This window comes from Triplophysa rosa, linkage group LG14 (genome assembly GCF_024868665.1).
Source record: "Triplophysa rosa linkage group LG14, Trosa_1v2, whole genome shotgun sequence".
NCBI classification, from domain to species: Eukaryota; Metazoa; Chordata; class Actinopteri; order Cypriniformes; family Nemacheilidae; genus Triplophysa; species Triplophysa rosa.
The window spans coordinates 18,410,854-18,428,101 of NC_079903.1; the positions used below are offsets into that span (position 1 = coordinate 18,410,854).

At 35.5% G+C, this 17,248-nt stretch overlaps 1 protein-coding gene across 1 annotated transcript; it reads right to left on the reverse strand.

Moving 5' to 3' along the window:
• Positions 1–3,201: 3,201 nt before the first annotated feature.
• Positions 3,202–16,904, reverse strand: ppp5c (protein phosphatase 5, catalytic subunit). Its single transcript, XM_057351647.1, has 13 exons — positions 16,796–16,904; positions 14,845–15,086; positions 13,130–13,277; positions 12,264–12,385; positions 12,112–12,177; positions 11,924–12,022; positions 11,120–11,225; positions 10,898–11,040; positions 10,735–10,822; positions 10,536–10,576; positions 9,823–10,001; positions 8,735–8,816; positions 3,202–4,807 (listed from the first exon to the last, which is right to left on the reverse strand). The coding sequence occupies exons 1-13, from the start codon at positions 16,881–16,883 to the stop codon at positions 4,745–4,747; spliced, it is 1,467 nt and encodes a 488-aa protein (XP_057207630.1). The 5' UTR covers positions 16,884–16,904; the 3' UTR covers positions 3,202–4,744.
• Positions 16,905–17,248: the final 344 nt, after the last annotated feature.

Below are 17,248 nucleotides of genomic sequence, written 5' to 3' on the forward strand. Positions count from 1 at the left end.
GTTGATTGTATAAGTACATATTTAATATCGTCTTGTTATTCTATTTTAAAATGGGAACAAGTGACATTTTAGAAGGGCTCTTCAGGACAAATGCAATCTTGAAAACCCAGCAATGTTTTTCTAAAGAGAACATTTTGTGAAAATATAACATTGATGTCAAAGCAATTAAAGGCCATGTCAAAAATTGAAATCATAGTGAAATTAATGTTTGAAATTTTTTTTGGTACTTATAGCTTCGTATAGGCTTACTGAGACCAGTTTTATTGCATTTGTGCATTTCTAATCGCTTCTGTTGTTCACCTCATTTGTAAGTCGCTTTGGATAAAAGCGTCTAAATGACTAAATGTAAATGATGTAATGTAAATCAAACTGATGTTTCTTATCTAATCTACGCTATAGCCTTGATTTCACACAGACGGGCTCACAAATGTAAACAGTAAATGTTAAATCCTGGTAGATATTTTATACCTTTTTAAGGGGAGGTACTAAAGATGGGTGGACTTTAGAACGTATTTAAAGTCCAAGTGAAATTAAAAATGACAATTCTTATTTTTTCATGAAATATTGCAACGTTAATAATAAATAGCTTATCAATGTGAGTCATTGTCTTTTTAAAATTCATGTGCCCTCATAATCTTCAGTTAAAATCGGAAAAATCTGCACTTCCGTCCTGAAATGACGTAAATTAGACGGCTTGGCCGGAGCATCCGTTAGCTCCTCCCCTTCAACTGTCAGTCTGCTGCCAGTTTCATTTCAAAATCAATGTAACAGCTGTTTTTATACATCCAATCAATTCGCAGAGAAAACGCTCACTCCTTTGAAATTCCTTTTCACTCGGAAATGTGTCAGAATACGGAAGTAAAAACGATCGCAACTTGCGGTTCACGGGGACTTTAATATGATGTGAGTGCAAAGGAGGCTAAAAGTCAGACATGTACTGTCCTTGTACATTGGCTGGCCTAAGTTCAACAGTATAAATAAGTCAAAATAAGCTATGGTTATTATAGTTAAACCATGGCAAAGTAAAGTAATAAGGTGAAAATGGTAATATGGATCAAACACGATATCAGAGATAGATGTACAGTATCTACCACACAGTGTAATTATTCATATAAAATATATATAAATGAATGTATTCAGGATTTAAAATATTAAAATTGTATCGAATTATTTCCTGCTTAGCCCATTAGTTATATAAAATGTTGCCTTTTCTTGTCGTTTCAACACTCTTGTCAAAAGTTTTATTGATCAAAATGTTTAATAAAACGCTACATGCAAGTACTTAGAATGCTAATGAAAATGATTTTTTAATCAATTACTCAAAGGTCTCTCCTCAAATGTATCTGTCTGGACGTTTCTTTCCAGGGAGCATCTGGTTAAGGTTTGCATCTTATAATGAGCATCAATGAGGGGGTGGAGTGTGTGTCAACAGAAAGCTGTTGTAGGGAAGCACTGGGGTGTAAATAAAACATGAAGCATCCTGACCAATGGCACTGGTGTTGTAAGGGCCCCTGAGTTCATTTGACGTAGAGGCGTCATTTGTATCAGATTGGACATCAAAGGTCCTTTGTAATTATTACGCAGCTTTCTGGAACACCTGATTGTATTCAGTTTGAGAATTACCTTTCCGGGCATATTATGAGAAAAGCCTTGTGCCATCTAGTGGTTATGACTATGCATTGCCATTGACAAATACAACGACCTAAATATACCATTGCTTGATCGTTAAACTGAATGCACATTACTTGACTTCCATGTTAATATGAAACTCATATTTTATCTCTCAGTAAACAATAAACAAACCTCAACAAATGCAAATATATATATATTGTATAATGAAATGTACTGCTTTTATTGTTCAAATCTTGCATGCCTGTGCTTTCTTTTCTCACGTGTTTATGTATGACCATCACACAATGCTTGTATAAAATACAGATGTTCTATTTGAGCTGTATTCTGTAACGCATTCCCAAAACATCTATTTAATTCCATGTCTATTAAATTCATTTTTCAGTGTTTGTGAAATCAGGCGATCGCTACCAGCATTGAGTAAGCTACTGTGAAACTGTCGTTTGGAAACTTACTCACATTATAAAGAGGTTAATAAATTAATTTAACTTTATGCCTTAAAAAAGTTAGGTTCACTTTATAAAAATGTTTTGTGAACCCAATAACTTCATATATTTAGCAGAACTTAATATCAATAAGTTTCAAGAACTGTTGTTATTTTAACTCTAATGTTTTCAAGAAGCTTGCTGGTTTCTATAATCTTTGTGTAACCTATAGGCCTGCAGTTATACCTTTCATACCTAACTAAATGACTAGTGAAATAATACACATTCATTTTTAAAGAATATTCTTCATCACTTCTTTGACTTTATTTCTCTTTATACCTTCTTTATACTTTATGTGTGTCGTAGAGCAATTTTTCATCTTAGAAACATCTCTAAACTGCAGCCAGTCATGCGGAGAAACGGAATAATGCATTTATGACCTCACAAATAGATTATTGTAATTCATTGTTGAGTGGATCTCCAACTGGTTGAAAATGCAGCAACCAGAGTGCTTACACTCTTAAAAATGAAGGTGCTTAAAAGGTTCTCCACAGCGATGCCATAGAAGAACCATTTTTGGTTCACAAAGAACCATTCAGACAAAGGTTCTTTAGGTATAGGATGGGTTGGGTGGGTAATAGACAGGTGGGTAGGCAGATTGATAGATAAACTGAGATGGATAGGTGGGTAGACGGATAGGTAGATTGGTGGATAGTTTGGTAGATAGGCGAGGTAGATAGAAGGGTTGGAAGATAGTTTGGTAGATGGATAAATGACAGGTGTTAGACAGTAAATGAATAGACATGTAAATGAGTTAATATGTTGATAGTAGACCGCAGACTGACTGGTAAGTATAATACATTTACTAATTATGCCATAATTTAATATAATAATCTTATATTGTGAATTTGCTCAGATAATACATACAGTATGAGATACTGAGTTATGTAAATGAGTTATGTTGAGTATAGCAAGTACTTTTTACTAGTTTAAATGCCATCCAATATAATATATTAATATACTAATATAGTAAACTAAACTGCAAAACCATTGGCAATGTTAACATGACCCATTTGTTAACCATAATATCTGGGATAGTGAAATTTAGAAAATAACCCGATTCTGGTAAAATAGTCACAATAGCAGTTCAAACATTTTATTTATAACAATCAGTCAGACGTGATGACTATTGTGCATTATTGAGATTTCCCATCCAGTCCTCATTTCAATTAACAAAATGAAATCCTACCCACATTCACGATTATTGGACCAGCATTTTTTTTATTTAATAACATCTTTTTTCCAAACATGTACACAGAAATTCCAATGATACAGTATATATTTAAATATATACATAAACGTTGGTGTACGTAATATCCTCTAAAAAGTCAAGGGTATTGGCTGCTGTGCGCTTAAAGAGAGGAAGGTAGGTTTCTGCTGTTTTATTTAGTCCACACAAAGTGTACAGGAGCTGCTAGACAAACATATAGTGGTTGCCTACAAAATAAAAAACACCAAACCGCTACTTAGCTTTACAATACTGCACTTTCCCCATGCTGAAAGAGAAAGAGTCGAAAAAGTACGTAGTCAGCTACTGGAGTCATACAGTCCCTAAAGTTTGTACATTTGTTGCGGGCCACATAAAAAAAACAAGATGCTTAAGATGGTGTTATTGATGGATTTTTTTTATGAAATCTGGCTTTTATTAACATAAGAAAACTGGCTTTTTCATGTTTTTGATATGTGTCGCATAGTTCACTGCTACAGTACCACACTGTTCGTCCTCCCAGAATTGGACATAAAAGAGTATTCATACTGCATTTGTACACAGGCGCCTGAAGTTTAAAATAAAGGCTTTATGTAGAACACCCTTGCGCAAGTCTCCAGTTGTGGTCTAACTAACACACTTACTTTGTGATGCATCATGTGTTCCTGCTCATTCTTTGGTACAAGCTCCTGCTTAAAGGGATAGTTCAAACAAAATGAAAATTCTGTCATCATTTACTCACCTTCGAGTTGTTCCAAATCTGTATAAATGTATTTGTTCTGATAAACACAGAGAAAGATATTTGGAAGAATGCTTATAACCAAACAGATTTTGCCCCCCATTGACTCCCATAGTGTGAAAAAATAAAAAATCCGTTGAACACAAAAAGAAGATATTTTGAAGAATGTATGACAGCAAACAGTTCTGGGGCACCATTGACTCCCATTGTATTTTTTCCTGCTGCGAAATCTGTCTGGTTATAAAAATACTTCCAAATAACTTTCTCTGTGTTCATCATAACATACTGTAGAAATTTATACAGATTTGGAACAACTGGAAGGTTAGTAAATGACGACAGAATTTTCATTTTTGGTTGAAGTATCCCTTTAATTAATTGTGATATTTCGAAACTAAGCAGCTCTATATAAATTAACCCATTAATGATGGGTGGGGGGCTTGTTTAACGCAACAATGATCTTTTTTTATGTCAAGGCATCACCAATTGTTGATTTCTACCCAAATCAACAGCTGAAAGCACAGGTATAATGAACACTGTAAAATTGTATGTGTGTGTACACTAGGAATAAACAGTTTGTTCGAAACATAAGAAGAAGAATGTGACAGTGGATCTGGAGGAACGGGTGTGGACTTGAGACCGGAGCAGCTAATTTGGGATAAAATGAGCACCAAAGGCTTCATCATCCTACATCATCCCCATCTGCATGAGAGAGTTGGCATATGCCATCGGCTTGACATTTGGATGAGGCTGAGGAGAGAAAGAGAAAAAAATCTTTTTTTATTACAATGATATATTTTTATTGTAGCCAAGTAACACTGCAAAACAAAGGATACCAACAAGTTTGCAATACATATTGAATGCGTGCCTGACCCCCAGTTAACTTCCAGTTTGTGTTTGGCTAGTGTCTAATAACTATTTATATTTTAGTTATGTTAATATTAATTTATTTGATTATTTTACTGTAAAAAATTTGTATTAAATAAATGATTTGTTGAATTTTGTTTTATGTTCATTTTATTAAATAAACAATTTGTTGAATGGGTCCTGTAGTTCGGTCGCATTTAAAGAAACCATATGGTACATTGACATCTAGTGGTTGAGCTTGGTATCGCAGTCTAAATAAAAAATATTGGAGAGACAAGTTTAGCCAAGTAACGGTTCTTCTCGGTTTCTTTTGATTGTTATCAGAAATAATCTACAGACACTCTATTGTTTGTGAATGTGTACCGGAAGTTCAGTTGGGGTCACAAAAGTGCGCATGCGCAGTAACGTTTGTTTATGTTGTTAAGATGAAACCGTCTTTAAGATATGCAATAAGTTTAAAAAATGGCTGAACATTTAAAAAACTAAACACTTTATACACTCACAAAAAAACATTTAAATAACTGGCAGATTAAACTGCCTGCCCAATATATTCAGTGAAAATCTGTAAGGAAAAAGCTTAAGCAAATTGCTGACGGTTTTAATTTGGTTCAGATGATTAAAGGACCAAAGCGACTAACAAATAGCTCAAGTACCCAAATTGATCTGATATTTACTAATAGACCAGAAAGAATAATGAAATCGTTTAATATGATAACAGGGTTGTCAGATCACAACATGGTGCTTATATCCAGAAAATTATCTAGCAAGCGATTTAATACACACACCAGTAAGAAGGAATTCTTTGGAATTCCAAAAAACAAGCGGGAGGATGTCAAAGTAGCCGTACAAAATATAAACTGGGATGACTTACAAATGTAAATTCGGAAAGAATTTGTCAAAATCTCTCAGAAAAATTACAATTAATGATTTTTCAATTAAGATGAAATGTAGGAACAAGAAACAGTCCCTTCCTTGGGTGAATGATAATATCAAGAAATTAATGAAGGAACGGGACACTGCTCTAAAGTTGTAAAAGAATTACGGAATGCTAAGGCAAATAATTTGATTACGATTATTGAGAATTCTAGTGGCAACTCAAAAATAATATGGAATCAGATTAAAAAATGGACAGGTCAAAGTAATGATAGTATACGGCCAATTGAATTAAAAATTAATAATACAAGAATTCAGAATCCTAACGAAGTGGCGCAAGCCCTTAATCATTATTTTGCCGATTCAGTGGATGAAATAGCCCACAGTTTTAGATTACAACAACCTTCTATCTGCACAATTATTAATAGTAGTGAGACTGCCCTGACATTAAGGCCAGTAACACAGCTAGAGGTTGAAAGAGTAGTTATGTATCTTAAATCCTCTAAAGCTAAGGATATTTATGGTCTAGACACCCTTTTATTAAAAGAAATGAGTTGTCCAATTGTTAAACCATTAACGCATGTTATTAATACTTCAACAGGACAAGGGATATTCCCTAGCTCTTGGAAGCCTGCAATTTAAAGGAGGTGACCCTAATCTAACTTGGAATTATAGACCCATTAGTGTTTTACCAATAATGTCTAAGGTTTTTGAAAAGCTGTTGGCCAATTTGGTTGCACCCAATGAAATTTGGTTTTAGGGTAAATCATTCAACAGAAACTGCCACTTGTTATTTTATAGAAAAGGTAAAGGCACTAATGGATAAAGTGGTCGGTGCAGTATTTCTTGATCTGCAGAAAGCATTTGACACTAGGGGTGTAACGATACTTCGTATTACGATATTTCGCGATGCAAAAATGTTACGATGCGCATCGTAGAGAGATGGGGATATTTTACGATCTGTTTAACTCTATTCGTTCTTCGACAGCGCAGCTTCAAAGAGGTGAGAAGAAACGCTCTGTCAGAGCGTTTCATTGGTTGAATGTACTCAGGGCCGGCCCAAGCCTTTACGGGGCCCTAAGCAGAATTTTATTTGGGGGTCCCACTGTGACCCCAATACAATCGAGTATTGTCAATGTTTGATTATTTGCACGCACACTTTAAACCTTGCACACCCAATTCTATTAGTTGTAGCTGTGTTTGGGATGTAGGAATGTCATAAAAACAAAAACACATAAACCATGCAAGGTGTATTGTGATTGTCAAAACATTTGATAATTTCATGACTTTCAATTTTAGGTGAACTGTCCCTTTAAATTTCGAGCACATAACATACAAAACTTCTGGAATTTATTGTTCAATGCATTTAACTATTTGCAAAGATTCTATTTTAAAAATCATTTTAATCTTCATTTTATTTTAACCACAACCTATAAAACACCCCTTTAAAGCCACACAGCCCTTGACGATGATTTAATCCCCTTTTTATTTTTTTATTTAGTTTATTAATGGTTGATAACCATTAAATTAATTTACAATATGCACACAATTATTCTCAACCTTATCCCAAATAAAACGCTAAATTAACAGATAATTATAAATTACACGAATCACGTAAATTACATATTTTTTATCTAAATCAGCATTTTGTTGTTTGCATCAACGAATACTGTCAGATGTTCAACATTTCTATCGTTAAACACTAAACAGTTGTCAAATAGTTAATGTTTTAGTCACTGTCGTGTGTTGCAAAGCACTCTTTTAACTTGAAAACTGAAGCGTCTTGCTGAACAGCTAAAGACGTGACAGTAGCTCAGTCTTCTTTAATTTGATTGGTCACTGCTCGGCATTGTAACCAGTAATTCCCGCCTCCTTTCATTTGATTGGCCACCTCACTTATTTTGATATTGCAATGTTGCGTTTAGTCAGTAATTTCACAAATTTTGACACACACCTCAGAAAAAATAGTGGGCACGGCCCTACGTGAGAAAATGGATGTGTGTCGTGAATATATCACAAAAAAAGCTGTAATTTCGTGTGATCTTGGGGGCCCCTAGTGGCGACGAGGCCCTAAGCAGCCGCTTAGTTCGCTTATAGGGAGGGCCGGCTCTGAATGTACTGAATGAACACGCCCTTCACTGAACGAACGAGTCAATTGAGTCAAAATGAGACTGAATGAACTGCTACATGTCGTTCATGGTCTAATATTCTCTGTGTTACAACAATACATATCCAGTATAGAGATGCACCGATCGCAATTTTCTTTGCCGATTCCGATTTTATTACAAGTGAAACCTGCTGATTCCGATTTTTGCCGATTCCTATTTTCTATCCACAAACTATAATTGACAGTATACTGTATATAAAACCATATTAACTTTTCTTCAATACACATTTTTTTTATTTTCATTCAATAAATGATTGACCATTACAATTTCCACATTACAAAAAGCTGTTTTTTCTTTTAGAGCATCACATCAGTGGAATGTTATACCCCAATCCATCAGAGAGTATAAGTCATTTTACTTGTTTAGGTATAATTTTAAGAAATGGCTTCTGTATAATCACAAATGTGAACACTAAAGTGGCTTTTTTTAATATTGTATATTTTTGTTATAATGCATATATATTTAATTTGTTTTATTTTTAGATGGTTGTATTTATTAGTAATTGTAGTATTTCTCATCTAGTTTCTCGTCCAATAATATCTGGCAAAGAGACTACAAATGAAAACTAGCCTCTGGCTAATTTTGGGTGCATTTACATCCATGGATGTGTATGTACATTGTCTCTTTTGAAAAAAAATAAATAAATGTAGTTCGGCAAATAAAAAGCAATTTAGCACAAACAGACATACAGTATATAAAAACAGCAGAGAAATACAGTATAGAAACTATACAAAGAAGAAAATATCCATAAAATATGAACTCTACTGACCACAGCAGTAAACTGATGAAACTCTGGCTTAAGGTCTGATCCCCTGAGGTGAATGTAAGCTCCTTTATTACCCATCTGGTCACTAAGGACACAAACGAAGCACATATAAAGCAATCGGGCCAGTATGTTTGTTTGTTTTCTTAACGCCATGCCAGCTTCCATGGCGAGACGAATTTGGTCGACATTGTATCAGGTTTTATTTTTTGAAAAACGTTTAAACTGTATTTGATGTAAGGCTATTAAAAACCTCTTCAAATGAGTTAACTGTATAAAAACATTTTCTCACAGGGTTAAAACCAGCACAATCTAATAAAACATGCTTGAAGGATAGAGGGCTTGGACACTGAGGACAAGTTGGAGGGTCTTCTCCTAGTATTAAAAACTGAAATAACCAGTTATATTAACTATAATCCATAACATATAAAAGTCCTTCACTGGTTCAAAGACACTCAGTTCTTTCCAACTGTGTTTCCAAAGCTCCAATTGAACTATTTCTGACATCACTCAAAAATGTTCATGTTCGTGGCATTTCCCATACTTTCGCAGGCTGTGCAAATAGATTTAGTTAAATATGGCCGTTTATAAATATCTGTGTAAATTAAAAATACGGGCTGTTATGTCTTAATACACAGTGAACAATTACCAAAATATAATGTTAAAAATTAAACCAAGTAATCATGCAAGCTGAGCAGTACATACATTATAAAAATAAGATTTTCCTGCCATTCAATTCATCAAATCGATTCAAGCAGGTAATTATAATAATACAGCATTATCGGTCAACGGAGCAGCTCCACTTAAGTGTCACTGTCCCCAAACACACTGAACGCAGGCAGCAAAACTAAAGGTCTGTCAAATGCATGACGTAAATGTAAACTTAACAATGTGATTAATTACAATGTTTAATGTGACTAAAGTACATGTTTTGGATCAACATGGTTCAAGATTTTTTTTTACAATGAATGTCATTGTCCTCGATTTTATTTTTAGTGTTAAATCTACGATTGATGATAAAATATCGTTTAGACGACAGCATGACGTTTACTTTGTATACGTGTACATGTAACGATGCAAAAAGAGTTTAGTACCAGTAGTTTGGCGCGGAGAACACGGTGATGCACTTCCCTGAGTGAGTGACCTCATAACCATCGCCTTTCACCTCATGACTGCGAACTATGACCTCCAGTTTATTTTGTTCCAGGAAGCGCTCAGTGACATCAGGCCCAAACTGACAGCTCACGCCCCGCTTACTGATGGATCGCCCGTTCTGGAAACACACAACCATGATATACATAAATGGAGGAGTGCTATAAACTCAGTAATGTACTTTTGTAAGCAAATGTTTGTAAACCCGATTTCTGCACAGATGAATCATAAAAAAAGCCACGATTACTGACACAACTATCATAATCTGAGTTTAAAAAAGTGTATTCTGGATATTTCCAGCGCGAGTTTGAAAACGTAAACCTTTGATTTGATTAATGTGTAGATCTACTTTAGCATCAACAGCCGTTTTAAAAACGTACACAATGTTGAGGTTGAATTTTGGACCATTCTATCATTTTATCTTTCTCGGGAATGCCTGTTATTCTCTTGAAGGGTTCACTATTTCGAACCTGAATCACACAATGTCTTAAAAAAATTGAAAAAGTACACTGTTTGTGTTCTTAGCATATTCAGATTTTCTTGACAATTGTGTCTAAGAAGAAAGCCTAGAGTCACTTTATGAGTCATCAATGCCATGAAATACAGGTAACTCTACATCTTGGGGTTTACTGGAGGTGGAGAACAGGAAACTGACCTGCGGCTGAGGATCCGACCACAGGAGATCGCACATTGGACCTGTGCAACAAAGATTATATATGCGGTGGTACAAAATGTAAACATTCTGTGTATCAATTATAGCCAATACCGGTACGTTTTTACAAAATGATATATGAATGGTCAAACACTGAAACCACATAGCAATTTATAGTCTTCCAATACGAAACACTTCTTACCCGAATCTGGGGGCTGCCTGTTTCTGTCGATCTTTCTAATGTCATCTAAAGTCACGCCATCTTCACTAAACAGTCCTCCGTGCATGACCTGAAACAGAACTTCAGAGCTTTATAATGTCGACAGCAGAACGAATGTCGTGAATGTGCCGTCTGTGCGTCTCACCAGGACTTTGCTATTGATGCACTGAGCGAGCGGAAGCCACTGGAAGACCTCACTGAAGAGCTGGAACATCTGAGCGGTATACTTCGCTTTGACCTCACCCTCGAACCCGTACATCTGATTCATGTTATCAGTCTCGTGGTTGCCTACATAACACAGTGCGTGTAAAATGACAAAACCGGAACGCTTTCGCGAAAAAGTGAAACTTTGGTGTTTTCTTCTCACCTCTAAGAAGGTAAAAATGGTCTGGATGAAGCAGTTTGAAACCAAAGAGTGTGAGAATGACCTCTAAAGAGAAAGAGCCGCGGTCCACAAAGTCACCGTTGAACAGCTAACCCCTAAAGTCAAGGCTTATTTACGAGATCTCAGTGGACTGTGTTCAATACAAAAGCAGTTTAACCGTTCGCTAGCTAAACCATGCATGCAATGAAACCAGGAACAAGTACATAGAGTAAGGGTGTGTTCACATATGCCATGTTTGGTTCGATTAAAACGAACTCTGGTGCGATTGCTCTGTTTGTGCGGTTTATTTGTGTAAGTGTGAACGCTGCCACCCGAACACCGGTGCGCACCAAACAAGCGGACCAAGACCGCTGAAAAGATGGGTCTAAGTCCACTTTGAAACGAACCAAAAACAGGAAGTGATAACAATAGATGACCCGAAAATCAAGTGGTTTGGTAATATAAAAGGCGTGTTTATTAGATCTGTGCTTGCGCATGTAACGGAGGAATTCCTGGAGCAGTTTTGACTGCTAGCGAGTTAGCGGCTTGCTAAAAATACCCTCATATGCGCAGACATACACTGAGCATGTATAACCCAGAACACGGCATTGTATGTTGCGACTTTACACGTAAGGTTCACTGTTAGGTTCGCTGTTAAAACGCCAGTCTGAATGCTAAGCGAACCAGGACTACATTTTTTTTTCTTTTTTGGTCCGGACCAAAAGAACCGAACTACAAATATGAACGCACCCTAAATTTGACCATAAACATGATTATTACACGATAAAGCAGTGAGTAAAAGGATACATAAGGATTAGTTGGAGATGGTAAACCATTCAAGTCAAAGATATTTAAAAGATCATAGTACTGGCCATGTGTGTCCCCACAAATAGTTATTTTCTCTGTCTAAAAACAAGAGACATGTTTTCATAAAAACACCAACGAAGCTGTATAGAGAGGTCTTTAACTAAGAAGAACTTGTTTCATTCTCTTACCTCTTCTAATGTTATTTCGACAAGACTTGGAAGTTTGGATAAAACCTCTTTCACTTGAACCAGGATCTGAAAGACAAAAACGTCTGCTCAGAATATAATGGACTAAAATAATTATTCTAGTAAACATGACCGTGTATTTGAGAAGAACTCACCTGGTAAGCACACTTTCTGTGCAGTTTCTTCTGGTCTTTGAACCAGGCCATCAATTCTTTCATGAATTCCAGCGTAACCTTCCCATCCTCAAGTTTAGGTCCAGTATAATCGTCCTCGATCGCTGGAAAAAAGAACACCGCATCAAAAAACATATGAGCTTCTAAGCCTTAAAGGGATACTTCACCCAAAAATGAAAATTCTGTCATCATTTACTCACCCTCAGATTGTTCCAAACCTGTATAAATGTCTTTGTTTTGCTGAACACACAGGAAGATATTTACAAGAATGTCAGATCTCGCCCCCCATTTTCCCTGCTATGGGAGTCAATGTGGGGCGAGATCCGACATTTTTTCCAAATTTCTTCCTGTGTTCAGCAAAACAAAGACATTTATACAGGCATAAGTAAATGATAACAGAATTTTCATTTTTGGGCGAAGTATCCCTTTAAACAACAGTAGTAAGAATTTCTATAAAATCATTATTTTTAAACCTTAAACTTTTTTTTGACAATAAAAATGATACAGATAATCAAACTAAAATAAGAATTATTTTTTTGTTTTTGTTATTTCTTATTGTTGCAACAAATTTGGACAGCTTAATGAATTACAAAACTGTAGGCAATTTACATATTTAAATAACACTGTTCTTAGCATCCAATAATCAATAAAAAACTTTTATTTCTGTAGCTCCCAATATACTGTCTCTATCAAATCATTCAATTTCCTGCTGTCCCTATTATTAGTATTTATTAGTATTAGTATTTATAATTAGTAGTATTTTTAGTAGGACAGCTCATAACCACTATGAATTTCCCCCAAAAACGATGAAATCTCACTTAACAAACATGACAAAATAAGAAACGTACTCATGCTCTCGATGTCTAAGGAGTCGACTATGGAGCGTTTGAGCTCGTCGCTGGCGATGGCCCGTTCAAAGGCCTTCTGTTTGACGATCTTATTACATTCCTGGTACTTCATCTTGGCATCTTTGTCATTGGGGCGCACTCGCACTACCTGTTAGTGTTAAAAACAGGGAAAAATTAAGAACAGACAAAACCCGTTATAGGCGGAGAATGTGCCAACTGCAGGGCTGTAGAGTAAACAAACATTGAATCATTTAAAATGATTACGTTACATCAATGCTCCAGCTCTTTTGTGGTTTACAATCACAGACAGAGATTTGCATCATAACGTTCATTGTGCCTGTTTACAGTTAAAGGGATACTTCACCTAAAAATAAAAATCATGTTATCAATTACTCGCCTTCGAGTTGTTCCAAATCTGTATAAATTTCTTTGTTTTGATGAACACAGAGAAAGATATTTGGAAGAATGCTTATAACCAAACAGATCTCGCCCCCATTGACTCCCACAGTAGGAAAAATTACTTTATCATTTTTTTGTTCTGTTGAACACAAAAGAAGACATTTTGAAGAATGTATGACAGCAAATTGGGGCACCATTGACTACCATTGTATTTTTTCCTGCTATGGAGTCAATGGGGCGCAAAATCTGTCTGGTTATAAGCATTCTTCCAAATATCTTTCTCTGTGTTCATCACAACAAAGACATTTATACAGATTTGGAACAACTCGAAGGTGAGTAAATGAATTTTCATCTTTGGGTGAAGTATCCCTTTAATCATTTAGCAGACGCTTTTATCCACAGGCCGCCGTTCATTGTCAGAACGCAAGCATCTGGAGGACACGAGAGTTTAGGTATGGTGCTGCAGTGCCGATCTTCCATTTCCTGAAACCCAAAATGAAATTATAAGCTTTGAACACGTTACAATACGTGTAAAGCCAAAAAATAGAAGTAATTTACTTTTATGTAATGTTTTTAAAGAATAGTTTTCACTTTGAAATGAAAATTTCTTGATAATTTTCTGCCCCCCGTTTAAGTGCATTATATGGACAAGAACACAAATGTTTGTAAGTCGCTTTGGATAAAAGCGTCTGCTAAATGAGTAAATGTAACACTGAAAGCTTTCCTCATAAGCCTCAATTTGTTTTCGACATAAGAAATAAACACCTGGACATGTGGATGAGTGAATTATCAATTATCATGACATTTTAATTTTAAACTGAACTACTCCTAATGTAAAACATTTTTAGAAACTGAAACATTCTCATTGCAATTAAATTTTGTAATGCAAGACTAATTTGGCAGTGGAACTAAGCTCAGCTGTATTATAACAGTGTAATCTTGAATTCAGAGGTCCACAAAGAACAATAAATTACGAAAGGAAGAGGCTGGAGAGCTTTTTTCATTTTGGTTTCAAAATGTAGGCATTCATCATCCATCTGAGGCATTTGTTTGAACTTGTCTAGATATCTCATAAGTGTGTACAACAAAGACAGGGTGTTGTCTAACCCCTCTCAGCTATATAAATACTCCCAGCTATAAAATAGCGGCTGAATGACTCATACAGTAAAGAGATGACCTTTCACTTGATTTAACGCAAAACATTGTCAAAACAACATTTCCATTTCAAAATGACATTCTAAAGTTGAAAACCTGAACCTTAATTTGTTGTCTTGCGACATTACGGTCACGACAATAAAGCAAATGCCCAGTCTTACCGTCTCGTAATCCTTGAGCGCGGCCTTGAACTTGCCGAGGGCCATGTTGGAGGTGGCGCGCCGATAGTAGCCCTTGATATAATTCTTGTCCAGCTCCAAGGCTCGAGTGGCATCTGCCAGTGCGTAGCCATAGCACTCAGTGCGCAGGTAGGCCAGACTCCTGTTACTGTAGTAGACGGCATTGGTGGGGTTTAACTCCAGTGCTTCTGTGTAATACTTGATTGCGTTCTCATAGTCCTTATCTGAAATGAAATGCCATTAAGACCCATTAATGTCCTGAACGAGGCCGTCTAAAAAATATGAGGTTATTGTTGAACTCTAAATAGACTCAATGAACTAGCCAATTTTCTCTTAAACTTACATTAAAAGAGGGAAGTGTGACCCATATCAGACAATAACCTCCCAATATCACAGCCCAACTGGAGGTTTTGAATGCTTATAACTTCTAAATAGGATTTTTGCCATGTTTTGTAGAACTGTAGTTTGCAGCTGTATTTATCTATCTACATATTCACACCAAACGGTAAAAAACCTTTGATTTAATGAGGACTTAAATAAGAGTTTAATGGGACTTTGTTCTGATGAACACAGAAAGATATTTGGAAGAATTACCATTGACTCCCATAGTAGGAAAAAAATACAATGGTGGTCAAAAGTGCCCAAGAACTGTTTTATTGTCCTACATTCTTCAAAATGTCTTCTTTTGTGTTCAACAGAACAAAAAAAATGATAAAGTAATTTTTCCCACTTTGGGAGTCAATGGGGGTGAGATCTGTTTGGTTATAAGCATTCTTCCAAATAGCTTTCTCTGTGTTCATCAGATCAAAGACATTTATACAGATTTGGAACAACTCGAAGGTGAGTAAATGATGACAGAATTTTCATTTTTGGGTGATGTATCTCTTTAAGCACACTTATACACTCATTGACCACTAAAATTTCAGAAGTGTTATTTATCTAGAAGGTTAACACTCCATTAGTGGTACATTGTATTAGTTTTGAAATCTGTAGGGTATTAAGGTGTCATAGATATTGGGTAACTTAAATAAATAATTTAAAAAATGTAAATAAATAAAGGGATGAATATCATTATCAAATAATGATCATAAATGGTGTGAAGACGACATATTAAAAACAAAAAGAAACAGAGGAAATAAAACATTGTGAATTAAAAAATATGAAGTTAAATATAAATATATATATATATTAATCAATGTATAAATTAGTGTGAAAAGTGCATTTAAAAAATAAATACAGAAATGTAAAAACACTATAACGTAACTGCAGTAAACTATTACAATTATACAGTAAATAAAAAGTACATTTTAAAAATGAGGGAAGTATATAGCTCATATTTCATTATGTTTGCACTTTTGGTCCTGCGTTTAAGGAACTGCAATTATAACATTTGAATATGTAGAAGATGAACATAAAAGACAAACATTGTTGTATAGGGTTATTATTTAACGTTAATAAATACCATGAGCAGTTTGGACAGAATACACGTCTCTATAAGTGAGTGACAGCAAGGTTAACCTATTAGCTAGCATACTCGTAAAACGAGTTCCCAGCTATATGAGTGCCTAGATCGGCTGCACAAGAAAGTTTTCGGTCGTTTTTACAACCATGACAGAGAATCGGCATTTTACACCATTGAGGTTACTACTATCAAGTCTAAGCAGGATTTAATAAATGCATCAAATTAACCATTACCAGATCTCTTCTCTAGATCAATTAAAGCCGATCACATATACAGCGATAAAAGTAATTTCCTAATATAACGTTCTTACAATGAGTATTCCATGTGTGTGATTCATCATGTGTTCAGCTCATTCAGGCACATCTTACACTCATCAGCACTCCATAAAACTCCAAACTCATTCAGCACAACACCACCTTGTACATATTAAACCGATCTATTATTTGCAGTAGGTACGGGTGCTATTTGTACCTTTAAAGTAGTTATTCGCCGTCTCCTTGAGTTTCTCTGCACTGGCACTCCGCTCCTCTTCCGCCATCTTCTCGCTGCCGTATTCCATCACTCTGCCGTGTGTACACGCATCACTGTCGAAAAATCTGCCAGATGGTCGTAAAGCGGTATTCGCATAACCTCTCTAGAACAGTCTCTAGTCTATAGCTGCACAGAGCACGTGCTTTACCATATCGACACCGTGTTTAATAAAATGCATAATGTTTTAACAATTCATGCATAGCTTTGTAGACGTGTCGATTTATCGTAACATCGTTAAACACGTTTTGTTCCTTTCCATTTCGTGCAATTCTGTATTTTCGTCCATTTCGTGAATTTTATTTTTTAATAAATATTTCTACATTTTCAGTGATTTATTTACCATTACTTATGAACGTTACGTGTATTATTGAACTTCAACAATATAGTAGGCTA